This window comes from Aquarana catesbeiana, linkage group LG02 (genome assembly GCF_042186555.1).
Source record: "Aquarana catesbeiana isolate 2022-GZ linkage group LG02, ASM4218655v1, whole genome shotgun sequence".
Classification (NCBI taxonomy): Eukaryota; Metazoa; Chordata; class Amphibia; order Anura; family Ranidae; genus Aquarana; species Aquarana catesbeiana.
Window position 1 is genome coordinate 642,125,820 of NC_133325.1, and position 27,559 is coordinate 642,153,378.

The 27,559-nt window shown below is 44.3% G+C and overlaps 1 protein-coding gene across 8 annotated transcripts in view; it reads right to left on the reverse strand.

Annotated features, from left to right (window-relative positions):
• Positions 1–27,559, reverse strand: part of ADGRG2 (adhesion G protein-coupled receptor G2) — a 236,904-nt gene that overhangs the window by 47,112 nt on the left and 162,233 nt on the right. For all 8 annotated transcript variants that reach the window (XM_073616458.1, XM_073616459.1, XM_073616463.1 and 5 more), the window contains 6 exons: positions 23,454–23,534; positions 13,720–13,764; positions 10,853–10,897; positions 4,418–4,440; positions 2,477–2,496; positions 909–959 (listed from right to left, as the gene is read on the reverse strand). In XM_073616458.1, the coding sequence (XP_073472559.1) occupies positions 909–959; positions 2,477–2,496; positions 4,418–4,440; positions 10,853–10,897; positions 13,720–13,764; positions 23,454–23,534 (265 nt within the window). The remainder of the gene's footprint in view (positions 1–908; positions 960–2,476; positions 2,497–4,417; positions 4,441–10,852; positions 10,898–13,719; positions 13,765–23,453; positions 23,535–27,559) is intronic.

The following is a 27,559-nucleotide window of genomic DNA, read 5'->3' on the forward strand; positions in this document are numbered from 1 at the left end:
AAGAACACATATGAATAAATCACACTGTTAGCAAAGTAAGTAAAGGTGGCCATAGATGACAACAGGACTTTTTCACTGTGAGAATACACTGATCAGCCATTGCAGTCGATTGGCTATAGCTGCTGACTGAAAAAAAGTTGGACAAACATTACTCGGAAGGGGACTTTGTAGGCACCAATTACCATAAAAGTATATAAAAAGTACAAAATTCTTTATTTAAACATAGGTTAAAAACATTGAGCAGAAATATAAATCAACATTTTCAATATGTGAGAATAACCACACATTTGGAGCTCTTAATCTGTCACAGGGGCAACAGAGCCCAATGGTAAACCCTACGCGTTTCAACTCATAGAGTCTTCTTCAGGGGCTTCTAGTGGACAGAAACAGTAGTGGATTAAAAATCAACAAAGGATTAAGCATCTTTAACCCCGCTAGTAAGTATCCAGGTGCCCATATAGCACTAGGAAGCTCAAGGGATAGGAGCTCAATAAGGAACCAATAGCCAAAAGGTCTGAAGTTATTTGTTATGCACAGCTCGGCCAGAGACAGATATCATTCAAGGATGCATCCTAGAGGTCATATAGTCAGGGGATCATACACTACATAAAGCATAAGGCCGGATCTGATGTGCAAAACCTTTCAAAGAATGGTCTCAAAATGAGCCAATCCTTGCTGAACTGGCTGAATTTTGATCCATCTATAGCCAGCTTTAGGGGAGGATCAGTGCTTATGTCACTGTGCATGTAATGGTTTCATTGTTACAACAAAGGTGTAAAATGTAAACATATATACATGTTTCACATATTTAGATGTTTTAAAAATACAAGATGCATACAACTTTTAATCACACATGAGAGTGCGGAGCAAGAAACATTTTGAAAAAAAAAGGAACAAAATATACTTACAAGGGGAGCAAAGTATAGTTTATTCGCATAGCCACAAGCAACTTTTCTCCACTAAAAACACATAAATACATGAAAAATATTATTAAGCTTGCAATGCTAATCAATATACAATATTATACAATACTTAAAGAGGTCCCAAAGCCCTAAAGTATTTTTTACCTTAATGCATTCAAAAAAATTGCACAGAGCAGGTAAGTATGACAATTACAATTGAGTATGACAATTTTAATTACCAAAAAATTGGAGGCTTTAATATCACTTTAAATTAAAATGGAAAGTAAAAACAAAACTGCAAATGAAAATGCTGATAACTCTAGTTTCACCAAACAAAGCCTCATTCACATGGATGCTTAACATCTCCTTTGTGCTGAGGTGTAAAATCCCCTGTGCTTTCTGAGAGCTTTTCCAGGGAGCTGAATGCCTCCAAAAAAAGTGAATAACTATATGCAGCCGTGCTTGGGGAAATGCCAATGTCTTCTACATCAGCATTTACCCACAGATGCATGTATGGTGCTTCTCCCCAAACAGGAAAGTGGTGCCTTTGGGGGGAAGCACCAAATATGCTTGTATGGGTAAACAACACTAATGCAGAAATCTTCAGCGGTTACCCACGCACTGCCATGTATGGAAATTTCCTTGAATTAACAGCTGTACGCATCAAGTATGGCTCCTGCCAGAAAGATCCAGGTATTTGACACCTCTTTACACAGGAGCTGCTAAGTGTCCATGTGCATGAGGCCTAACTCTTTCCTGTAAAGACCTTCAGAAGTTCAGGGGAGTAGCACTGAAAGAACAGCAGCCAGCAGCACTGAAAATTGTAAACTGCAAGTGCTGGGGAAAGCATTTTCACAAATAGTTTACTCAGGAATGTTTATTTTATTGTGCTCAAAGAATGCTGAGGGTTTAATACAACTTTAAATGCTTCACAGTACCAGCAGCTAGAGAAGTAAATGAGGGCTTGATTTAAAAAGTCTTTTACTGCTTGTCATATACTGTATATGTAACTGTATTAGGCTTGAAGCTCCAAAATTTTCGACCTCCAAAATCCCATGGTGGCTGTTCGCACATGAGCACTCAGGCACCTGTAGCTCAATACCTGATATTCTCAAAGCTACATGAGCTATTTTTCAGGCAGATTTGGCCCCATAAACTTAAATGGAAACCTGCTAATGCTCAAATTGAGTTTTTTGGGTGTTTTTCAGGCATTTGTTTTAGTTTGCCTGTAAGAACTGGTCTTGTCCTACTACTGTTTTCATTGGCTAAAAACAAAATGCCTGAAGCTCGAATACACATGTACAATACTAGCAATACACTTCTAAAATCACTTGTATATGCATGCAAAAAGACTCCTGAAAATGCCTACAATACATTCTGCTCAGGGGTGAATGCAGCCTTAATGTCCATAGTCTGTGCACAGGGCACTTTAATATCTGAAAATGCTAATCTGTATCATTTTTTTTTTATACAGTTTTCCGATATATATAATTTTGCATTAATAGCTTTTTGACATCACCTAACTTTGGCAACTGGAATAAGCTACTGAAACGGGAATAAAAATATGTACTTACTTTTTTTCATCTGTACAGTTCTGCAACAAAAAAATGTATATTAGGTATAACTGTGAAAGTTTGTATCATATTGTGGTTTGATAGTGCTGCGGTTATAGCCTATATGTGTGTATCTATTTGTGTTCCGCACAAGCTACAGAAAACATAGAACAAAATATTTCAATCTTTGCAGACAAATAAAAATAAATGGTGTACAAAATGTATAAAGCTCGAACACACAGACTCCTGTAGTGTATCAGGCATTTACAGGAATTCTACAGTTCTACAGCTCTACAAAAGTTCGGGATGAGGAAACTCACCTGACAGTGGTAAAAGGGTTGGTGTGATTTGAAGCCCAACTCCAACCAAACTTTATTTTTTCAGTTTCAAATAAACTGGGAAAAGGCTAAAGTCTCTATCAGGTTTTATTGTCGGTGTTATTGTTGGGGAAGTTCCTTCCTGTGGCCCACAGGAAACCACCAGCACCTCCTTTAAGCTAGCTGAAAGCTTGGCAAATGCTTTGTTTAATATTACTGTACACTGCTTTTCAGTCAAAGGTTTAAAGACGAAGCTTATGTAAACAAGGTCCAAAATATGATGGTCATGGCACCGACACCTGCAATCTCTTTCTCTATCATCTCTGCCAAGCCATCTCACCCCGTTGTTGGATAACCCATCCTTTCCTGTAGGTCCCCATTCAGATGCTTTTCTAAGCTGGGATAAATCTTTTTTACCACAAGTACGGCATGTTCTGGATGCAGACTCCCTCATCTAATTTTTACAGCTATCAGCCCTACATGGGAACCCTAGGGGCCTTTGGTTCACATACCTACAAGTGCAAAGCTTTTACTGCTTTCTTGCACCTAAAACTGATATTCATCGCTCTCTTACTCTGTTCGAGCAGCTCTGTATTTCTCCTACTTCCCCTGACCACTCCAATTCCAAGATATATACCTTGCTTTTTTCAAAAATAACACTCAAACTATCCATTTCTTGCACCATTAAAGAACATATTTCAAACTGAAATTACTCACTACCTCACCCCTTTCAGAATACACCATATTTTCCCATATCACTTGGACTCTTGTTTGCACTGTAAGGCCTCCACGGGCCCTTATTTGCATGTCTGGGGGGTCTGTCCATAACATTTGGGACTCTGTGATTCATCATTATAACATTATAACATCTTTTCTCAGGAATTGGTCTCCAATACTCCTGAACTTCCCCTTTTAACCCTCCTTCCCCTATTGTTTCCTCAAGTGAAGAACTCTCTTTTTTATTTTTAGTTAGACAATTGATCCCTATGCATTGGAAATCTTCTACCATTCATTTGTTCCCTGAATGGCTTAAAACTCTCAATGATATTATACATATAGAAGAATTGGTTGCTAACAATGATGATACTTTAGAGAAGTTTACTCAGGTTGGTGTGGATCATGTTTAAGGACCCTACTCCACTAAAAAACTTTTTGGAGGACCTTCATTGAAACCTGCTGTTATGGTCCTTTTGTTTGATTAATGTTTTTGGTCAGTGATGTTGTTCATGTCACTGTGCAGACCTGCAAAAGTTTGGAGTACATTTTGGACTTATGTGACTCTGCATAAACTTTGTCTATTCCTGATCTGCACTTCAGGTCAAATTTAGAGTTGTAGAAATTTATTGGCATGATCATTGTTTTGGAAAAGGTGAAGATCCAACTACTAATGTCTTCAGCTACTAACTCGTCGGCAGATAAAACATTTTTTTTTTTAAATCTTTGAATGCTTGATCTGGATTTGTGAGGTGCCATCAAATCCTGATCTTTCCCATCCTCTATTTTCATTTTATATATTTACCCATAGTAAATCCATACAAGTTGTCATTTATACAATGATATTTGCTTTTATACTTTTCCAACATATTGTATAGAGAGTGCTTTTACCGATACTTTTTGAATAACAAAAGAAGAAAAATACACTTACGCCTTGAAGAATAACTTCATAAACTGTTGAGAAACGAAAACACACTATCAGCAATTTTGGTAGGCTTTGATGACAATTCTTCTCCCTAATCTAATTTTACAGACTGCACGATTTGATGGTCCAGCCCACCTATTCAAATCACCATTGTTTCCTCCTAATAGGTTGAAATTGAAACCCCTCCCCTCACATATACTTCCATATGGTTAATAAAGATATCTGTGTATTGCCATCTGCATGCATTCCTGCTAACGCAGGTTCTTGGTACTTCTAAGGAGATCAGGGCAGATGCACCATGGTCACTACCATTGAGGGAAATGAAACATTTAGTCAGATCTGTGTATTTAATCACCTTTAGCCACATTTGTTTCAATCAGGACTGGATTAACGTAGGGGCTATTGGAGCTGCAGCTCCAGGCCCATACCTTAATATAGGCCCAGCCACCCAAAAAGAACAGGCCACGAAAGGAAAGCAATGGACCGGCAGGGAGAGATCTCCCCTGACTGACCCTGCATTCTTCATGCACTGCCTAGGCTGGGTGGCAGGATTAATTACACGCGCCAGGCGACAGAGCCAGGACAAGAGGGGCAGAATGGGCACCTCTCCCGGGCGCTGTATTGAGGGGACAAGCTTCCGTATTGGCCGCTCCTCCTGTTCCTCATTGACATGAGTGACTGCAGTGTCACTCCTGTTAGAAGGAACAGCAGCTGATAGCTGCTGCTGGAGGGAGGATTCAGCTTTCTTCTCCCTCCAGCCTGCATGGGGGGGGGGAAAGAGACACAGAACTGTCCTTAGTCTCAGCGCAGTGCTGCTGAGGAAGGGGGGCAGACTGTGTCTTTTTTCCTCTCTCCCCCTGTCATGTTACATGATTGGAGAGCGGAAGGAGATGCTGTAGGTACCGATCTGACAGTACAAGGCGAAGGGGGGGGGCAACAACCTGATGTAAAGAGGGATCATTTTGGGGATACCTGATGTAAACGGGGACTCTCCTGGGGACTGCACTCTGTGGGGGGGGAGGTGTAAGTCACTATGTTTCCCCTTCCTAATGGAAGCCGGTATTCGGCTTCCATAGTGCTGTGTTAGGCTTGGGCGGCTGCACCCTTCCACCTTACCACACGGCGAACTGTGCCCACCGATGCAGGACTCTTACAGAAGCCTGGGGCTTCCGTAGCATTGGGCTTTTGTGACTGCTCTCTTTCCCCTCGGGGCATATACCGATGCACGGCCCTTACAGAAGCCTGGCAAATCCTGATGTTACGCCTTTGCAGCTGCGGCCTTTCAAGTTTGGGCGCATGCCAGCACAGGCTCCTGGAAACCCAGGAGGGAGGCCAGTAAGAGGAGAGCTGGGATTACGTTACTTACATCATATTTTCATATCCCTGCCACTCCTAAACCTGCTTCACTGCCGCCAGGCACCAGCAGGTAAAGGGCAGACTATATACCTGCCCCCTGTCTGAAAAATAACAATAATAATAATTATAATGATAGTACATAGTCCAGACTCACAGTAAAGCAAAAATAATTGTATTAAAACTTTTATTTGTTAACTAAACAGAGGGTCATCACTAAAAACACATTTTATGGCAATAGGATAGTTATTATAAAATTGTATACCTCTCTTTGCTTATATCACTACACCCACAGTACATCAAATATAAATGAACATTTGCAGCATAAAGGATATAAATAATAATGATATTGCGTCATAATAAATTGATGCACTGTGGGTGTAGTGATATAGGGCAAAAGAGGAATATATTCTTACAATATTATATTATACATCTCATATTGCAAAAAATGTATTTTTAGTAATGACCCTTAGCATGTTACTTAACCCATAACAGTAAAATCAGTCTGTATATGTAGTAAAACATGCTTGTTATACGCACTGTGGAACCTAAGAGGTTAATCGCCCACATTGTTTAAAAAGGCTGTTTGATACTGTCTTATCTGATCCTCCCCTTCTTCCAAAATCCCCAATCCATCTGCTGATAGCACAGAGCCCTAGGAAGCAATCTGCACATGATCAGTTTGGTGTGTATTGCTAGAGAATTTTTTTTTTCTTGGAGGAGTGCATGTGATTAGCACAGGGCCAATCAGCACTGTGCAGGCAGAGGGTCAGAGGACAGTCAGAGGAGAATGAAAACTCCTCCTAAAAGCTTTAACTACTTAAGGACCAGCCGCCGTCGTTATACGTCGCTACTTTGACGTTAAATACCGTTGTTATGGCAGCAGCTAACTGCCATAACCCTGGTATTTTTAAAAACGTCGGACTGTCCTCTTTAGGATAAAAGTTGTCTCTGCGGCGGATTCGCTGTGAGATCACTTTTATCAGGGGCGGGAGAGGGTGTCAAGAGGGTGTCAAATGTCACTTCTGCCAAATGCTCTTAAAGTGGAAATTTAAAAAAAAAATTTTTCAAGTGACAATTAATTATTTTTTATTGCATTTTAGTGTAAATATGAGACCTGAGGTCTTTTTGACCCCAGATCTTATATTTAAGAGGTCCTGCCATGCTTTTTTTCTATTACAAGGGATGTTTACATTTTTTTTTTAAAAGGACAGATCAAAATAAAAAATAAAAAGTAAGAAAAAAAAAAATGTAAGCGCATCGTCCCGCTGAGCTCGCATCCAGAAGCAAGAGCAATAATTCTAGCCCAAGACCTCCTCTGTTACTCAAAACTGGTAACCTGTAGAAAATTTTAAATATCGCCTATGGACATTTTTTATGGGTAAAAGTTTGTCGCTATTCCACGAGCGGGCGCAATTTTGAAGCGTGACATGTTGGGTATCAATTTACTCGGCATAACATTATCTTTCACAATATAAAAAAAATTGGGCTAACTTTACTGTTGTCTTATTTTTTAATTAAAAAAAGTGTGCTTGTAAGACCGCTGCGCAAATACGGTGTGTCTGAAAAATAGGCCTGGTCCTTAAGTGGTTTAACCAGTGCTCGGCCAGACACTGATAGAAGTCACAGGACTGCTATATACTGCTGATGAGAAAGGGTATTCAGCAGTTTATATTTACAAAAAAAATAATTGCATTTCCATGTTCTGTGTGCTGTGGGAGACCAGATATAGTGAATGCAGGGTCCTGCATTTAGTAACACTTTAATGAACAAAACAAATAACAGTTACATTTTAATAAATCATTTTTTTCACTGTTGGGACTATTTACTATCATCATTCTTTTCTCTAGTTCCTATATTTCCAGTGGGTAACAAAATCCTCATCACCAGACCCATGCTCTTAATCCGGTCCAGGTTTCAATTGCTATTGCTGCTTTGCTATTGCAAATATAACCAAGCAAACGTATATCTAAAGCAGTTTAGTGTGTGAAACTAGTGAAAATTGGTGTACTACAGTTTGCATTTTGTATCTATTAGATCCTTACATATGCATACCTCCCAATTTTGAAACTTGAGAATGAGGGACACTATGGGACGAAGAAGTGAAAATGGACATGGCTAAAATGTGCAGAATATTGGGATGGCTTAAAAGAGCACATATGGAATACACTGTACACAGTCTACTGTGCTATGGGTGAGAAACTAACTTACTTAAACCTACACTAAAAAAAAAGCCTGCCATATATACACACAGATACAGTTAGAGGCTGAGAAATACTTAAGAAAGTATACTTAGTCCCCTTTTATATGAGAGTCCCCCCATGACACCAGAAGTCCGCCTTTCACATCAGCAATTCCTCCTTCACACGAGAGCACCCTTTCACATCAGGAGTCTCCCCTTCACATCCACTTTATATCTAACAGATTGGCGCTAGAACTCTGTATGGTGTAATACAAACACACAGAACAGACTCACGCTATATACACTGTGCATTGCCCTTTAGAAGAAATTTGCTCTTTCCTCTTTGGGTGCTCTTCGGGATCAGCATGGTGATCTGTCCCAGTATGCAGTGAATTAGAGTTGTAGTTTCTGGTGACTGTGTAGTATGAACAGACAGCATACTCCGAGGATGAGGCACAGGAACTGGACTACACAATGACACTGATGGCACCTGGATGTGTGATAGGAGTTGGGGACGAGAAAATGCGATCAGAGATGGGGGCCTGGAAGTGTGATAGGAGATGGGGACCTGGAAGTGTGATAGGAGATTTAGACCTGGAAGTGTGATAAGAGAGGGGGCCTGGAAGTGTAATAGGAGAGGGGGAACTGGAAGAGTAATAGGAGAGGGGGGCCTGGAAGTGTGATAGGAGAGGGGGGCCTGGAAGTGTAATAGGAGAGGGGGAACTGGAAGAGTAATAGGAGAGGGGGGCCTGGAAGTGTGATAGGAGAGGGGGGCCTGGAAGTGTAATAGGAGAGGGGGAACTGGAAGAGTAATAGGAGAGGGGGGCCTGGAAGTGTGATAGGAGAGGGGGGCCTGGAAGTGTAATAGGAGAGGGGGAACTGGAAGAGTAATAGGAGAGGGGGGCCTGGAAGTGTGATAGGAGAGGGGGGCCTGGAAGTGTGATAGGAGAGGGGGGCCTGGAAGTGTAATAGGAGATGGGGACGAGAAAATGTGATCAGAGAAGTTGACCTGGAAGTATGATAGGAGAGGGGGACCTGGAAGTGTGATAATAGAGGGGGACCTGGAAGTGTGATAGGAAAGGGGGGCCTGGAAATGTTATAGGTGACGAGACCAGAGAATGTGATCAGAGATGGGGACGAGAAAATGTGATCAGAGAAGTTGACCTGGAAGTGTGATAGGAGAGGGGGACCTGGAAGTGTGATCAGGAAGGGGGACCTGGAAGTGTGATAGGAAAGGGGGGCCTGGAAATGTTATAGGAAATGAGACCAGGGAATGTGATCAGAGATGGGGACGAGAAAATGTGATCAGAGAAGTTGACCTGGAAGTGTGATAGGAGAGGGGGACCTGGAAGTGTGATCAGGAAGGGGGACCTGGAAGTGTGATAGGAAAGGGGGGCCTGGAAATGTTAAAGGAAATGAGACCAGAGAATGTGATCAGAGATGGGGACGAGAAAATGTGATCAGAGAAGTTGACCTGGAAGTGTGATAGGAGAGGGGGACCCGGAAGTGTGATAAGAGAGGGGGACCTGGAAGTGTGATAAGAGAGGGGACCTGGAAGTGTGATAGGAGAGGGGACCTGGAAGTATGATAGGAGAGGGGACCTGGAAGTGTGATAGGAGAGGGGACCTGGAAGTGTGATAGGAGAGGGGGGCCTGGAAGTGTGATCAGGAAGGGGGACCTGGAAGTGTGATAGGAAAGGGGGACCTGGAAATGTGATAGGAGATGGGGATGAGAAAATATGATCAGAGAAGTTGACCTGGAAGTGTGATAGGATAGGGGGACCTGGAAGTGTGATCAGGAAGGGGGACCTGGAAGTGTGATAGGAAAGGGGGACCTGGAAATGTGATAGGAGATGAGACCGGAAAATGTGATCAGAGAAGGGGAACAGAAAATGTGATCAAAGAAGGGGACCTGGAAGTGTAATAGGAGAGAGATACCTGGAAGTGTAATAGGAGAGGGGGACCTGGAAGTGTGAAATAAGAAGGGGACCTGGAAGTGTGATAGGACAGGGGTACCTGGGCAATGTGAAAGAAGGAAGGCACCTGGGCAATATGACACTTAGCTAACACCTGTGCATTGTAACAGTAGAGTGGCACCTGGGAACTAAGACAGGTGGAGGGCAACTGGGCAGTGTGACAGAAGGTGGGAGTGTGACAGTAGAAGGAGCCCTGGGCACACACTATACCCGGCAGAGAAAATACTGGATTCATAGGTTACTGGGCAGAAGTGGTCCTTCTACATCACCAGGTGAGTACAGCCTGGTGAGGGAGGGGTTCTCTTACATTGCTTGGCGGGAGCAGCCTGGGGTGGAAGCGGTCCTTCTATATCACTGAGCGGGAGCAGCGTGGGGTGGGAGCGATCCTCCTAAATCACCGGGCGGGAGCAGCCCGGGGTGGAAGTTTTCCTGATACATCACGGGGTGGGAGCCCATATAGAGTTTTACTGAACTGGATGAGCGGCCTGGGGACAAGAAGTGGGAGCCGAAGCCGGGAGGGATGGAGTTGGGAGGCGGAGCAGAGCTGCACAGTAGTGGTTTCCTCCTGATGTGCCCACCTGCAAAGTGTTTCATTGGCAGCTAGGACGCCAGCGGTCCTAGCAACCAATAACTGCAAAAGGGAGGGGAGAAGCAGAGTGCAGGCATACAGTGCTGATAGGAATCCTCATGGTGCAGTATGTGAGAGCACACATTGCATCCATTAGGGATGCAACAACTGAGTGGATCCCAGTACCTCAACTTGTTCCAGCAGTGTGTTCTGGGACTCCAGCCCAGATCCGCGTGACCCCAGGACTTACTTGAAATTACGGGACAGTCCTACGGAATTCGGGACAGTTGGGAGGTATACATAGGAGAGCAAAATGCGATTTCATTAAATGTAAACATTTTCAAAGAGCAATGAGAAACTGACCTGTGCCTTTACATGAAAAATTTGAATAGCAGATATTACTGTACACTATAAAGAAACACAAAAAAAAGATATATTACTAGACATATTTAAAACTTCTAGATTTACAAATTATATAATATATCAAAACTACTCTGTAGCAGAGCTCAATCCTATTCGACATTCAGGGTAGTGCCATTTTAACCTTAGGACAGGAACACTTGGGTAAGTCAAATCACTTCACAACAAATTAAAAAATTATATGTATTAATATAATCAGATTTGGTAGTGTATAACTATATCTGTCTAGATACAGTAAATATGCAGCTAGGCATTCCATAGAGTAGAGTATAATAAAATGCTTGTCTCCTTTCAGTCCTAGGAAGAATGGAAATCCATTATACTCTGTGGGGTTGATTTACTAAAGGAAAATAGGCTGTTCATTTTATGATTGAAGTTGCACTTTGCAAGGCGAATTTTCCCCAGAGCTTAGTGAACAGGGAGAAGCTTTGCCGACACCATCCAATCATGTGCCAGCTAAAATGCTGTTCTTTTTTTTATTTTCCTTGCACATGATTGGATATTCTTTGCACGGTGAAATGGCACCACATTCACCAAGTTCTGGGAAAACTGCTTTGCACAGTGCAACTTCCATTGCAAAGTGAACAGCCTATTTGCCTTTAGTAAATCAAACCCTATGACTTAGAGTGTAGTATTGCAGAATTACCAGTTGTCACATGGAGGAACACGGTCCAGCTGTTGACAGATCACACTGTTTAGACAGGCAGGCTGGTTTGGAATCTGAAATGTTTATCAACCCTTTGCAGGAAAGGATCAGAAAGATGGGTAGAAGCATATGGAAGTTTTTAATTTCTAGGTGCATGTCATGCCGTCCATCACCATAGAATCTATGGCATAGATTGTGGTAAACAACAGTACTGCTAACTTATTGTTTCTTTAATTGTAATTGATAATAATGGACAGAGTGTAAATGCAGTAATTATTTTTTAGTGATCAGAAATTGTTTTGGAGTGTCTTGCTTAAAATTACCAGGTGTATAGCTAGTATTACTTTTTAACCAATGTGTGGAAGTAATGAGCAAAAGATAATGCTGCTGTTAGATCAGTGTCTCTGAAAGAAAAAATAAGGGATGAGCTGTTTTTATGGCTGAAATCAATCATTCAGATTCATTGAAAATGGAAGCTTTCTTGAAACATCCAATCACATGCATAATGTATAAAATAGAAACTAAATTCTTCATTTAATTTGAAGCAAAATTCACTTTCTATCAGCACCTAAAGAATATGTAAACCTAAAATGTCATATTTCTGATATGTGCCTGCTGTACGGGGCTGGTGCGGGGAGTTTTGTCTACTCAGATGAAGGTGCATTTTGCTGCTCCAACACCCTCCACTGCACCTCATTCATGTGCAATTCACATGCGCTTCTGTGCAGTGCGATTAAAGCCAATTTTGAATGGACTCAAATTGCCGTGTAGCTTAAAAGTGCAGGCACCTTTTTTTGAACCAAACTGGACCCGGCTCACGTGTTTTTTTGTACCATGCGATCCGGTTCAGGCAAACGCACTGCATTTGTGACCTGCTTTTGGAGTGTTGTTAACTTTGAATTGACACCTGCAGCAGATCGCAAAACACTGGGTTTGCAGTGCGGTGCAGGAAATGCACAGGGATCGCAGCGTTCCCCATACTACACATGTGTGAGCCTCTGAATTGTATACGAATTGTACAGGAACCGCTCTGCATTCCTGTGCAATTCACATGTGATTCAGTGCTGTGCGATTTGAGCCTATTTATTTTGAATGGGCTCAAATCGTGCCACATCACACGAAAGTCGTGCATGCACCAGTTTTGGAACCACGCTGCAACTGGATTGCATAGTTGTTCTGTACCATGCGATCCGGTGCAGGCAAACACACTACATTTGTGACCTGTATTTGGGGTGTCATTAACACTGACACAAGCTGCAGATTGCAAGGGCAGTGCAATTTGAATGCGCTGTGCGAAAAGCGCATGGATCGCGGATTTTCTGCACCGCGTTCTAGTGTGTGTGAGGGCTGGGTCTGCCTATTACAGTAATCAATGGGCAGGATAGACAGGATAGATCCCTGGACCCCTCATCCTTGTGTACTTCATGCCCGGCTGGTGATCAAGGATGGTAGATCAATGATTTGTACAGTCATGGAGGGATTCCTCCTCCCTGCTCATACAGCTTCCATGCTGCACAGGTAAACCTGATAACACTGTTGCCTAACACCTCCCACAGCCCCTTCCTTTCTGTCAAGATGCGGGATCGTCCACTGGCAGAACCTTTCCCGGGACTGGAGATTCAGATTTTCATGCCTCCTCCCCTCAATCCTGGCGCCTAAGCCGCTTACTGTATACGCTGGCGCCGGCCCTGCTGCTGTACCATGTACTTGTATGAAAAAGTATCCTGTTCTCTTTGTATTGCTTCCTTTGTGCTCCTGCCAGTCCCTCTGCTTTCCTATCAAAAACTGACCACACTAGGCAGGAGGGGACAGCATTGTCAGTTCTCTAGCTGAGCTGAGAATTTAGCTTGCTCTCCTCCAATGATCAGACTTCTGCTGATATCCCCCATCCCTGCACAGCCATTCACTGGAAAGATTAGTGTGCCATTGTTTCTCCTCCCTGAGCTCCTTATGGAGCTGAGAACAGAGATTGAGATCACTTATAAAAAAAAGGGGTAAAATAACATTTTTTTATATGTATACACAAATGTTTTGCCTTTCTTTTCTATTTTAAACTGAATGAGTTGTTTTACAAGGTGAGGGTTCACATATACTTTAAGTAACAAGGTTTTTCTTCAGTTATGTTAAGCCCATTTATGATTTATTTAATAACAATGATACTTACAATTCTGAACTTCAGTGCTGTAGTTTTGTACACAAGTCATATTTACTGAAAAGAAATGTAACAGTTTTAAACAAATGTTCAACATGGATCACCATCTTCAAACTGTTTCAAAGACAGGGTTGTAAAATCAAAATGATGTTACGTGGCCATTTTACATCAAAACGATATGTACTAGAGTTCTTCTCTGAAGCAAACCTTTGGATCTTCTAGGTGCCAGAATGCACAGTAACTTGACAAACCACCCTAGTATCCTCATAATCGGGGAGGCTAATGATCAGGCCAGTGGCGTATCATCCATTTGTGCAGGGTGTTCACTGCACATGGGCCACGAGGGGGGGGGGGGCACTGTGACCCACACTGCACACATGGATGATCCCCAGGTTGACAGTCCAGATGATCGGTGTGGCGGGGGGAAAGTTGCAAGCACAGACCACCCTGTATGACTGTTCAGCTGACAGCATCTTCTTCTCCTCTCCCTCCCGTGGCTGTCAGTTGAAAAGTCATACAGGGAGATCTGTGCTTGCATCTTTCCCTCGCCACACCGATCATCCGGGCTGTCTCCTGTGTCCTCCTCCAGCCCCCGTGTACTTCTCCTCCTCTGGCCGCTGTGTCCTCCTCCTCCAGCTCCCCTCCGTGTCCTCCTCTGCCCCCCCTCACCCCCCGCAGGCAACTTCCCTCCTCTCCAGCCGGATGCAGGGGATCTGTCAGGATGGAGAGCGGAGGAAGGAGTCGGTAAATATGTAATTTACAGGCTCATTCCTTTTCTGATATAGACATAGATGGCTTCTGTGTCCTGTAATAACACACAGAGTAAACTGTGTGTTACTCTGCTTCAGTTTATGAATGAACGGGAGATGCTGTCTCCTGTCCATTGATCTTCAATGCTGAGGCTGCTGAGAAAGGGACTGGGGAATCTGTGTCCTCAGTCCCTTTCCATGTCTCAAAGGGGAGATGTCAGGGGTCTAGATCCCTGATATATCATCAAAGCCCACCAACAGGGCTTATTTAAAAAAAAAAAAAGAATGCAATAAATATTTTAAATAAAAAAAATAGACAACTACTGACACCCCCCCCCCCCCCAAACCCCCCCACCCCTACCCTACCAACACTGTCCACTGCCCCCAAATACTAATTAAATAGTAAAAAAATAAATACATTAAAATAAAAAAACTACTGACACCATCCACTGCTCTACTGACACTGTCCACTGCCCCATAACACCCCTCCCCCCCAGAAGTACTGTGAAAAAAAAATATTTAGAAAATAATTTAAAAAATAATACAAAAACAAATTGTAAAAAATAATAGATAATAAAAAAAAAAAATACTGACACCGTCCACTGCCCTATTGACACTGTCCACTATCCCCATCACCAATCATTGTGAAAAAAATATTACAAAAATAAATTTGTAAAAAATAATAAAAACATAATTGGTTAAAAAAATAATAAAAATAAAAGACATTGACACTTACACCATCCACTGCCCTACTGATACCATCTACTGGCCCTAAAAAAGCATTTTTAAAAAATAGAAAACAAAAGTGCAAAAAAATTAAATTGTAAAAAATAAAAAATAAAATAAAGAACCAATGACACCATCTATTGCCCTACTGACACCATCCTGCACATACTACCCACCGCTGTACACTCCGCAGTCTGCACTCCTCACCTGCACATACTATCCACCTCCATACACACCGCACTCCTCTCCTGATCATACTACCCACAACCATACACTACACACTACTCTCCTGCACATACTACCCACCACCGTACACTCCATACTCCTCTCCTGCTCATACTACGCACCTCCTACACTTAGCACTCCTCTCCTGCACATAATACCCACCACTATACACTCCATACTCCTCTCCTGCACATACTACCCACCGCCGTACACTCCGCACTTCTCACCTGCACATTCTACCCGTCTCCATACACTCCGCACCTGCACACACTACCCACCTCCATACACTCCACACTCCTCGCCTGTACATACTACCCACCTCCATACACACTGCACTCCTCTCCTGCACATACTACCCACCTCCATACACTCCACACTCCTCTCTTGCACATACTGCCCACCTCCATACACTCCACACTCCTCGCCTGTACATACTACCCACCTCCATACACGCTGCACTCCTCTCCTGCACATACTACCCACCTCCATATACTCCTCACCTGTACATACTACCCACCTCCATACACGCTGCACTCCTCTTCTGCACATACTACCCACCTCCATACACTCCTCACCTGTACATACTACCCACCTCCATACACGCTGCACTCCTCTCCTGCACATACTACCCACCTCCATACACTCCACACTCCTCACTTGTACATACTATCCACCTCCATACACCTTGCACTCCTCTCCTGCACATACTATCCACCTCCATACACTCCACACTCCTCTCTTGCACATACTGCCCACCTCCATACACTCCACACTCCTCTCCTGTACGTACTACCCACCACCATACACTCCATACTCTTCTCCTGCACATACTACCCACCTCCATACACTCTGCACTCCTCTCATGTACATACTACCCACCTCCATACACTCTGCACTCCTCTACTGTACATACTACCCACCTCCATACACTCTGCACTCCTCACCTGTACATGCTACCCACCTCCATACACTCCACACCCCTCTCCTGCACATACTACCCACCGCCGTACACTCCACGCTGTACATTCCCTATTTAACATTACCGCATTCTGCACTATGACTCTATTAAACCACACCCCCTTTAAGCCACACCCAATATTTAGCACAATTTAAGCCATGCCCACATTTCGCGTGCCACATTTTTTTGCCTAGGGCCCACTTTTTATCTTGCACACGGGCCCACTGATTTCATGATACGCCCCTGGATCAGGCCCAGCATTTTTGGGCTGTAGGCCATACCTTTCTATCCTTCTGGCCTCTCTAAATGCCTATAAATATACCTTTCATTCTCAGTGGCCAATGGGCGCTAAAAAAATCACATTGCTTTCTTACTCGATAAAAACATTAATTAAAAAAATGCTGTCTGCTTGCCGGTAAATATGTTTTTAGGGTTTGTTGCAACGTATGTATTGACAGTAGTCGTGGAGCTATTGAATACACCACTACTGTAAGAAGTAAAAAACAGCAAACTGTTATTATAATTTTACATTTAACGTTAGCATTTAAGGACATTACATAATGTGTGATAAATTCCAGCTTCCAACTGAACACGACAATTGTTTTAACTTTACCTGTAGTTCTATAATGACATACTGAGTCTGTATATATTTATATATATATATAGATATATATATATATATATCTATAGATATATATAGATATATATAGATATATCTATATATATATAGATATATCTATATATATATCTATTTATGGTCGGAGCCCTATGTCCGATATGGACATAGATAACACTTATAGTAAAGATAAGACTTACCATCGGAAATAGACCTGGAAGTGTGGACTTACCATATGAAATGGACCTGAAAGTGTGCCTTGGTCTAATGGCCGGTATGCCAAAATAAGGGGGCATACCCTGGTTTAAGAAATGATTATTCTGAAAGAGAAATGAATGAAATGAATAGTTGAGAAATGCTGTGAAATGGGGATGGGAGGGTGGGTATCGCGCACAGGAAACCGACAAGCACCACAGGTGAGCGGGCTGCTTAAATACCCCCGGGCTCCTCCCATAAATTCAGGCCACCATACTGGCCTTCCTACTTATGGTCGGAGCCCTATGTCCAATATGGACATAGATAACACTTATAGTAAAGATAAGACTTACCATCGGAAATAGACCTGGAAGTGTGGACTTACCATATGAAATGGACCTGAAAGTGTGCCTTGGTCTAATGGCCGGTATGCCAAAATAAGGGGGCAAAAACATTCAGGTAGGGGTATGATATATTATTGGTTTTCAGGTATTCATTGAGCCAATTTGGAGAATGCCTGTGCCATCTCTACTTGAGGATTGGGTATATACCGGGCGAAGCAGGCTGATTTCCATCTGCCTAGTTTTTTGATGATGTGGTCTGGAACCCCCTGGTGGGTTGCTGCGGAGGCTGCTCCGATGCGGAAGGAGTGTCCGGAGTACTGACTGGGGTTAAGGTGAAGATTGCGGAGAAGTATCCTTATGTGTTTTACAAACTGACATGCGTTTAAGGGTTTAACTGGGAATGGTAGAAGAGGACTGGTGTCCGATTGTTCAGGCAGGAGTGAGAGGAGACGTTTAAGTACGGTGACTGGACACCAGCTGTTATTGGTTCTGTAGAGGTGAATGTCCACTCCAGAGCCTGTTTGCTGGGTTTTAGAAACCTTGAGGTGAAGGATGAAATGGTCTTGGTGGCGAAGCAAGTGCCGTCTGCATAAAACTTGGTCTGTGGGGTGGTTATAGGTGAATTCGCCAGGTCGCAAGAACCCTTAGTAAGCCAACTATATGGCTGCTTGTAGGCCGTGCTGGGCAGCAGACCGAATGACGAAGTAGCCAGAATAGTCGACATATCCCTGAAGATGGGCCCCGTAATGGGTAAGCGCTTAGTACTGATCACTGGTTGTTGTTTCTGGATGCCCCTTAGGATGGCTCGTTTAGCGTGTGATGAGAACAGTGAAGATTTTGTGGGGTCTTCCAGGGTCACAAAATGTCGTATGCCGGCTAGGTATAGCCGAATGGTATTGTAAGATAAGCCAGCTGAGTGTGGCAGTATGAAATGAAGGCCAGTACCTGTTTGACATCTATTGGTCCTTTACGGCAGGATGTGAGAAATTTATTGAACGCCTTCCAAGCTGTCTGGTAGGCTTTGAGTGTGTTATGAGAGAGTGAGGGATTGATGAGCTGCGTTGCTCCTTGTAATGTTGAACTAGTCCAGGGTCAGTTGTGACCAGGCAGGGATAGGGGCCGACACTGGATCGGCTCCGGGAACCTGTTTGAAAAAGGAGGTGTAGTTAAAACGTGACAGTGCGTCAGCAGCTAAATTGTATCTGCCTGGAATAATGTACAGTGTATGTTAAACTGATGCTGTAAGGACAGTTGTACCAATCTGCGCAGGAAGGACATGACTGCTAGGGAATTGGACCTGCCTTTGTTGATGATGTCTGCCGTGGCATGATTGTCGGTGGTGAAGATTACTGTTTGCCCTGTCCAATGGTGACCCCAGAGTTGTGCAGCTGCCACTATGGGATAGAGTTCGAAGAGGGAAGATGTTTGAATAAAGCCGGGTATCAACAGTATCTGTTGAGGCCAGGGTCCTGAAAACCAATGATGGACAAAAATTGCCGTGAAACCTGTGGTGGCTGCAGCATCTGTCACCCCTGGGGTGACAGGGCTGAAACCATGGGTATAATTAGGGATATACCATTCCGGGAGGACAGGAATTCGTCCCTCATAGATAGGTCCGCTATTGCTGCGGAGTCTAGATTTAAGATCTGATCGGGGTCTTGTGTTTCTGGCAGGAATCTCAGCAGGCGTGACACGAAGGTGCGGCCTTGTGGAATAATTCGCATGGCGAATTCAGCATTCCCAGGAGAGATTGCAACTACTTCTTGGTACGCCCCTTGGTGTGGGTGAATTTGTGAAGGACCGCCTTAATGCGGGTTAGTTTGTCGAGGGGGAGACTGGCTTGCATAGCGCAGGTGTCTAAGTTGACCCCGAGAAAGGTGATGTTATGTGCTGGGCCTTCTACTTTGTGCTCGGCGATGGGAAGATTGAGTTTTCCGAATATCGCTCTGAGTTTGTTGAGGTCTCCTGGGGGCTTGCTGGGAGGTTCTATTAGTAGGAAGTCGTCCAGGTAATGGATGACTTTTTGTCACTGAGCCTTGTGTAACCGTATCCAAGCAAGAGACTGAGCGAATGTGTCGAAGAGCCAAGGCTACTCTTCGAACCGAACATCAGTTTTGTGGCCAAATAATATGCCTCCTTCCATTTGATGCCATGCCAGCACCAAAGGGATGGGTGGATAGGCAGGAGCTTAAAGGCATCCGAGATGTCGGCTTTGGAAAGCCAGGCACCTGTACCTGTTTTGATGACTGCTTGTATCGGCATGTCTACGGAGGAATATTTTAGGGAGAATTCTTCGGAGGGAATCAGGGAATTGAGACTGGGGATGTGGGAAGAATGCGGCGCAGACAGGTCGTACACCAAACGTAATGTATTTGTGAATTTGCCCTTGACAAGCCCCAATAGGGCTGACTCTCCAAGTGCTGAAAGGGGGCTGAGTGAAAGGCCTATAACGTACTCTCGGTCTAGTTCTGTTTGTAAGAGCCGATCTATGGTTTGTTCGTCGATGGCTGCTGAACGAAGATTCCCACATTCGTACGTACTGTGGGGTAGTGAAATGAGGCCTGTGTGAAAGCCTACTGTGAAGCCCTGAATAAGGTAGGTGGCCAGAGAGGGGGTGGGATGTGAGGTGAGGTAGAGTCTTAGCCATAAGACGTTGATCCGGCTTAGTCATGCCCTCTTCTGTTGTTTGACTTTGCACAAGTTCCTTGGGTGCGCTCTTTGGCATAAGGTGCAGATGTGGAGTAGGCGACACTGACTGATGTTGCAGGACCCGCAATTGTAATTATTGCAGATGGCTGCCCCTCCCACGGTTCGGAGTGGGCGTCCAAATTTGTCCACCTGAGGCATTTGTTCAGGGGCCGACTGACCCTGAAGTGCACCGGAGGTAGAGGGAAATTTCGAAAGGACGTTTGATAGTCGCATTGGCGCACCAGGTGGCAGTGTGGATGGAGGTCTGGCAAATCGCACCTAGGGGTGAGCGTAAGCCGGCAAAATGGCGGCAGAAGAGCTCTGTGTCCATGAGACTCCAATTTGTTGTTGTTTGGAACTGTGTGAGTCTGGCTGCAGCCTTTGCGGAAAAGGAACGGTGGTAATCGTAAAAGGAAATCCTCCATACTTGTAGCCCAAGTCTACTACCGTATGGAGGTACAATCCAGCTCTTCCCTTCTGCTGGGGGCGGCGGAGCATGGGACGTCTCTCAGCATGCCGAAGGGCAAGGTGAATTCTGGGACAGATAACTTGCGGTTCAGTCTGGGGTCTTTGGTTTTAAGGACCACCGATAGCCGCGGTCGGTCGAGCCTCCAGGAGTGCCACCCTGGTTTATATGTCTGAGACCGAGGTAGACAGGGACGACACCATCGTGTGAAGTTGTGCGATGGCCGAAGATATTGACTGAAGGGATGCCTGTTGGGTACTGGGTCCTGCTGCTGGTGGGGGAAAAAGGAGCTTGAACAGTTCGCCTTTCCTCGCTGCGGCGGGGAAGGGCACACCTCTGCGTCTTAGCTCCGCCGTCAGTTTGGGGATAGTCCATCCCCTGAGGGACTGCACGCTGCCGCTCTCTGAGACCGGGGAAGGTGACAGAGGGGCCGTGAAGTCTTTGCTGCCGGCCTGTGACATGATTGATCTGATGAGAATATCCTGTCTTTGAGCTCGTATTTTTTGGTTGACTGTAACCTATTGGGGGTGACATGAATTTCAAGTTTTTCCTTTGATTCTCTAAGTCGTACTTACCCAACTTATTTCTTGCCATTTTTTTTTTTTTGGTGATAATTCGTGAAGGGTTTGCTGACTTCCTTGAAGCAATGACTTGTATGGTACTTGCAATCTTGTGACAATGAAATGATTTTGAAATGTTTGCCTTGATAATGAAATGAGTGAACTCCATGACAGAGGTCCGGCTCGGTCGTGTCGTGATTGAGCCGACCGAAAACCGGGCTCTGGAGCATGTACTGAAATGAGGCAATTGAAAAACAGTGGTGCACACCGGGACGAATCGGTGCATGATTGATGCATCTGGATTCGAATCGGAGCGCAGTGTGAACGAAATGAGAGAAATGTATTTACCTTAACCGAGGCTCGCATTGGTTGTGCCGCATTTTGCGACTAGCAACTAACCGAGTTCTGGTATAGGTATGGATACGGCCGAATCAACTGCAGCATTCCGTGACGAATCGGTGCATGTCGGATGCGACTGTTTTCGAAACGGTGATGCGCTGTGGGAGTGAAATGGTAGCAATTCCCATGACAGAGATGCGGATCAGTCGCCCGATATCTGCGACTAGCTGTGATCCGGACTCTGGAGCATGTTTCTGAAATGAGGCCGAGCCCTGGGGCACGCCGTAACGAATCGGTGCATGGAGGATGCGACTGGATTCGAAGCGGAGCGCGGTAAGTGCAGGTGTAACATATTGTTTTGCCATGACAGAGGCGCGAATCGGTCATGCTGCTGTAGCGACTGACTACGAATCGGACTCTGGAGCATGTACTGAAATGTGGCAAATACCTGGGGCACGCCGAGACGAATCGGTGCATTTCCATGCGACTAAATTCGTATCGGAGTGTGCTACGTGGCAATGAAATGATAACCATGACAGAGGTACGAATCGGTGAGTCGATATATATATATATATATATATATATATATATTTTTTTTTTTTTTTTTATCGACTGCTTATGACGTGACTCTGGAGCATGTACTGAAATGAGGCCGTAACTACTGGGGCACACCGGAGCGAATCGGTGCATCTTTTAGGTGCGACTGGATTCGAATCGGAGCGCGGTATGTGACTGAAATGAGAAATGATTTTGAAATGGTTTGAAATGATAGAAATGTATCTAGAAATGTTCAGAAATGAGAAATGATTGGTATCAAACTGACGTGGTTCGATAAGATTGTGAACTGCGAATCGCTATGGCTGTCTGCTGACTCATGTTTTTAGCAGTTTAGACATGCCTGAAATGAAGCGACGCACGCGTCGCGGTGGTTTCCTTAAATAACACGAAATGGTTACATAACGATAGTGCGAGTGATATACATTGCGGTAACGTACGTAAAAGTTGCGGGAGCTTCGTAAGTTTGATATCACGGTTTAGTGACATGATATCTAACAATGCGTAAAAAACAAAAGTCCGACGGGACCCTACCTGCGACAGCCAAGCCAGACGCGTGGTACGAACGATACGAATTGGTAAACACTGACACTCGAGCACGAAAATAGCAATGCGGGAACTTCGCGAGACAACAACTTGCGGACGTTGGTATTCGAATAGTCGGCCTAGTGACGTAACGTATCGCGCACAGGAAACCGACAAGCACCACAGGTGAGCGGGCTGCTTAAATACCCCCCGGGCTCCTCCCATAAATTCAGGCCACCATACTGGCCTTCCTACATATATCTATATATATATAGATATATATATATACACACACACATGATCTCCAATGTACTCCAAAGGCCTCTACATTCACCAGATCTCATTCCAATAGAGCACCTTTGAGATGTGGTGGAATGGGAGATTCACATCATGGGTGCGCAACCGTCAAATCTGCAGCAATTTCATGATGCTTTCATATCAATATGGACCATGGCCACGGCCCTGAGGAATGTTTCCAACAGCTTGTTGGATCTATTCCACAAAGAATTAGGGCAGTTCTGAAGGCAAAGGGGTCCAACCCGGCACTAGCAAGGTGCATCTAAGTGTCCGGTATGTGTATATTTCCTTCGAACGCAGACTGTCATGATAGAACCATGGCTGGAACAACTGAAGTCAATACTTCTGATCTGCCAACATCTAGTTCACTAGCATACTGAGTTGGAAGCTGGGATCTACCAAACATCAAGTAACATCCTTACTCAAAAAAGACATTAATAAGAAAACAGTTGATATGTAAAGTGGAACAGTCTGGGTAATGTAATACTATAAAGTCTGCTTACCACCACTAGTTGTGCTTTTAAAGTCTGTTCTGCCATATGTTTCGTCAGGAGTTCCGGGGCTTACATCACTTACTGTAGGACCTAAAATCAGCAGAAAAGGGAAAATATTTAAACATTTATTAGTATTTGTTTTACTACTAGAATTACATTTCAGATATTTCACAATTTGTACAGTATATTTCCTTTGAACCCAGACTGTCATGATAGAACCATGGTTGAAGCAACTGAAGTCAAAACTTCTGATCTGCCAACTTCTAGTTCACTGGCATACTGAGCTGGTAGATGGAATCTACCAAACATCAAGTAACATCCTTACTCAATAAAGACATTATTATAAGACCTGAAAACAGCAAAAAGGAAAATATTGAAATATTTACTAGTATTTGTTTTACTACTAGCATATAATTTTCAGATATTTTACAATTTGTACAGTATATTTCCTTTAAATGCAGACTATCATGACAGAACTATGGTTTAAGCAACTGAAGTCAAAACTTCTGATCTGCCAACTTCTAGTTCACTGGCATACTGAGTTAGAAGTTGGAATCTACCAAACAATAAGTAACGTCTTTACTCAATAAAGACATTGGGATTGATTTACTAAAATTGGAGAGTGCAAAATCGGGTGCAGCTCTACATAGAAACCAATCTGCGTCAATGTTTTTATTTGTCAAAGCTTATTTGAACAAGGTGAAGTTAGAAACTGATTGGCTGCCATGCACAGTTGCACCAGATTTTGCACTCTCCAGTTTTAGTAAATCAACCCTATTACTAATAAATCACTTCATATGTAAAGTGGAACAGTCTGGGTAATGTAATACTGCAGGGCCGATCCTACCCAGGGTGCGAAGGGTGCTTTGCACCCAGGCGCCTGCAGAGGTGGGGGCGCCGAACAGCCAGACTTCTCCCCTCCCTCCTTCTCTCCTTGTGAGTGTCCGTCCAGAACTCCAGTGTGAGCGTAGGGCAGCCCGTCCAGCCTGGCAGTGCTCGGGGGAAGGGCGCTCCTCTTCCTGACATGAGGGTTCTAGTCAGTGGATGCTGATGTGCTGGAATAAATTCCTCACACTGGGATCCCGCACTGTCTCTACCAACTCCAGTTGGAATGCCTCCCCCTCCCATCTCTATCTCGGGCTGCACGGAGAGAGAACTGAGGTGAGTCAGTGTGCTGTGTGTAGGAATGGCATCCCCTACACACCTTTAGATGTGCTCTGGGCTGCCCCTGCTAGGAGATGTTTTATGGAATGATAGATTACATAGGATACACAGACCCTGTCCCTTCCTGCACCTCAGTAGTTCATTTACAGATGTGATGTTTAATGAGATGTACTAAGAGCCCTTTCACACTGACAGTGCAGGGGCATCGGTGGTAATGCGCTGCTACTTTTAGTGGCGTTTTACCGTCACTTTAGAGGTACATTTAACCCCCACTAAAGGGTTCAAAGGCGCAACTGCTGAGGCGCTTTGCAGGCGCTGCCCATTGATTTCAATGAGCAAGGGCGCTTTAGGAGTGGTGTATACACCGCTCCTAAAGCACCTCAAAGAAGCTACTTGCAGCAATTTTTTGGACGTCCTGCCAGTGCTCTGCTCCAGTGTGAAAGCATTCGGGCTCTCACAGTGGGATTGCAGATAAGGCTTTTTCCAGGTGCTATTTTTAACACTAAAGCACCTGAAAAACGCCTCCAGTGTGAAAGGGGTCTAATGGACCATCTCCTGTACTATGTCTGCAGTAAGGATGAGCTCCGGCGTGTTCGCAAGCTGCACGTGCCGAGCCCGCCAGGAACTGGGCACTGCACAGTGCTAATCACAAACAGTGAGACATTTCCTAAGGTGCGGCTGCAGAGATCGAGAAATGTCTCACTGCTTGTGATTAGCGCAGCGCATTGCCGACTTCCTGGCGCGTGCAGCTTGCGAACACGCCGGAGCTCATCCTTAGTCTGCAGTCTCTGACCATCTCCGGTATTATGTCTGCAGTCTCTGATCATCTCCCGTACTATGTCTGCAGTCTCTGATCATCTCCTGTATTATGTCTGCAGTCTCTGACCATCTCCTGTACTATGTCTGCAGTCTCTGATCATCTCCTGTACTATGTCTGCAGTCTCTGATCATCTCCTGTATTATGTCTGCAGTCTCTGACCATCTCCTGTACTATGTCTGCAGTCTCAGATCATCTCCTGTACTATGTCTGCAGTCTCTGAACATCTCCTCTATTATGTCTGCAGTTTCTGATCATCTCCTGTACTATGTCTGCAGTCTCTGACCATCTCCTGTATTATGTCTGCAGTCTCAGATCATCTCCTGTACTATGTCTGTAGTCTCGGACCATCTCCTATATCATGTCTGCAGTCTCTGACCATCTCCTGTACTATGTCTGCAGTCTCTAACCGTCTCCTATATAATGTCTGCAGTCTCTGACCATCTCCTGTACTATGTCTGCAGTCTCTGACCATCTCCTGTACTATGTCTGCAGTCTCTAACCATCTCCTATATAATGTCTGCAGTCTCTGACCATCTCCTGTACTATGTCTGCAGTCTCTGACCCTCTCCTGTACTATGTCTGCAGTCTCTGAACATCTCCTGTACTATGTATGCGGTCTCTGACCATCTCCTGTACTATATCTGCAGTCTCTCACCATCTCCTGTACTATGTCTGCAGTCTCTAACGTCTCCTATATAATGTCTGCAGTCTCTGACCATCTCCTGTACTATGTCTGCAGTCTCTGGCCCTCTCCTGTACTATGTCTGCAGTCTCTGACCATCTCCTGTACCATGTCTGCAGTCTCTGACCATCTCCTGTACCATGTCTGCAGTCTCTGACCATCTCCTGTACCATGTCTGCAGTCTCTGACCATCTCCTGTACCATGTCTGCAGTCTCTGACCATCTCCTGTACTATGTCTGCAGTCTCTGATCTTCTAGTGTACTATGTCTGCAGTCTCTGATCATCTCCTGCACTATGTCTGCAGTCTCTGATCATCTCCTCTATTATGTCTGCAGTCTCTGATCATCTCCTGTATTATGTCTGCAGTCTCTGATCATCTCCTGTACTATGTCTGCAGTCTCTGACCATCTCCTGTATTATGTCTGCAGTCTCTGACCATCTCCTGTATTATGTCTGCAGTCTCTGACCATCTCCTGTATTATGTCTGCAGTCTCTGATCATCTCCTGTATTATGTCTGCAGTCTCTGATCATCCCCTGTATTATGTCTGCAGTCTCTGATCATCTCCTGTACTATGTCTGCAGTCTCTGATCATCTCCTGTACTACGTCTGCAGTCTCTGATCATCTCCTGTACTATGTCTGCAGTCTCTGACCATCTCTTGTAACATGTCTGCAGTCTCTGATCATCTCCTGTACTATGTCTGCAGTCTCTGATCATCTCCTGTACTATGTCTGCAGTCTCTGACCATCTCCTGTACCATGTCTGCAGTCTCTGACCATCTCCTGTACTATGTCTGCAGTCTCTGATCTTCTAGTGTACTATGTCTGCAGTCTCTGATCATCTCCTGTACTATTTCTGCAGTCTCTGATCATCTCCTCTATTATGCCTGCAGTCTCTGATCATCTCCTGTATTATGTCTGCAGTCTCTGATCATCTCCTGTACTATGTCTGCAGTCTCTGATCATCTCCTGTATTATGTCTGCAGTCTCTGATCATCTCCTGTATTATGTCTGCAGTCTCTGACCATCTCCTGTACTATGTCTGCAGTCTCTGATCATCTCCTGTATTATGTCTGCAGTCTCTGTCCATCTCCTGTGCTATGTCTGCAGTCTCTGATCATCTCCTGTACTATGTCTGCAGTCTCTGATCATCTCCTGTACTATGTCTGCATTCTCTGACCATTTCCTGTACTATGTCTGCAGTCTCTGATCATCTCCTGTACTATGTCTGCAGTCTCTGATCATCTCCTGTATGATGTCTGTAGTATTTTTGGGGGCTTTTTCTAACAGACTCTCTAACAGAAGCGCTCTCTGTCTCCATCAGCGAGGCCCCCCTCCAGGTCCCAATAAAGTACTCTTGCTTCTCTTCCTGTAATTTGTTTATTGTACCTGTAAGGATCCCAGGGTAATGAAGACTTCGTGGTGGAGCATCTCTGTGGTTGAGTCGC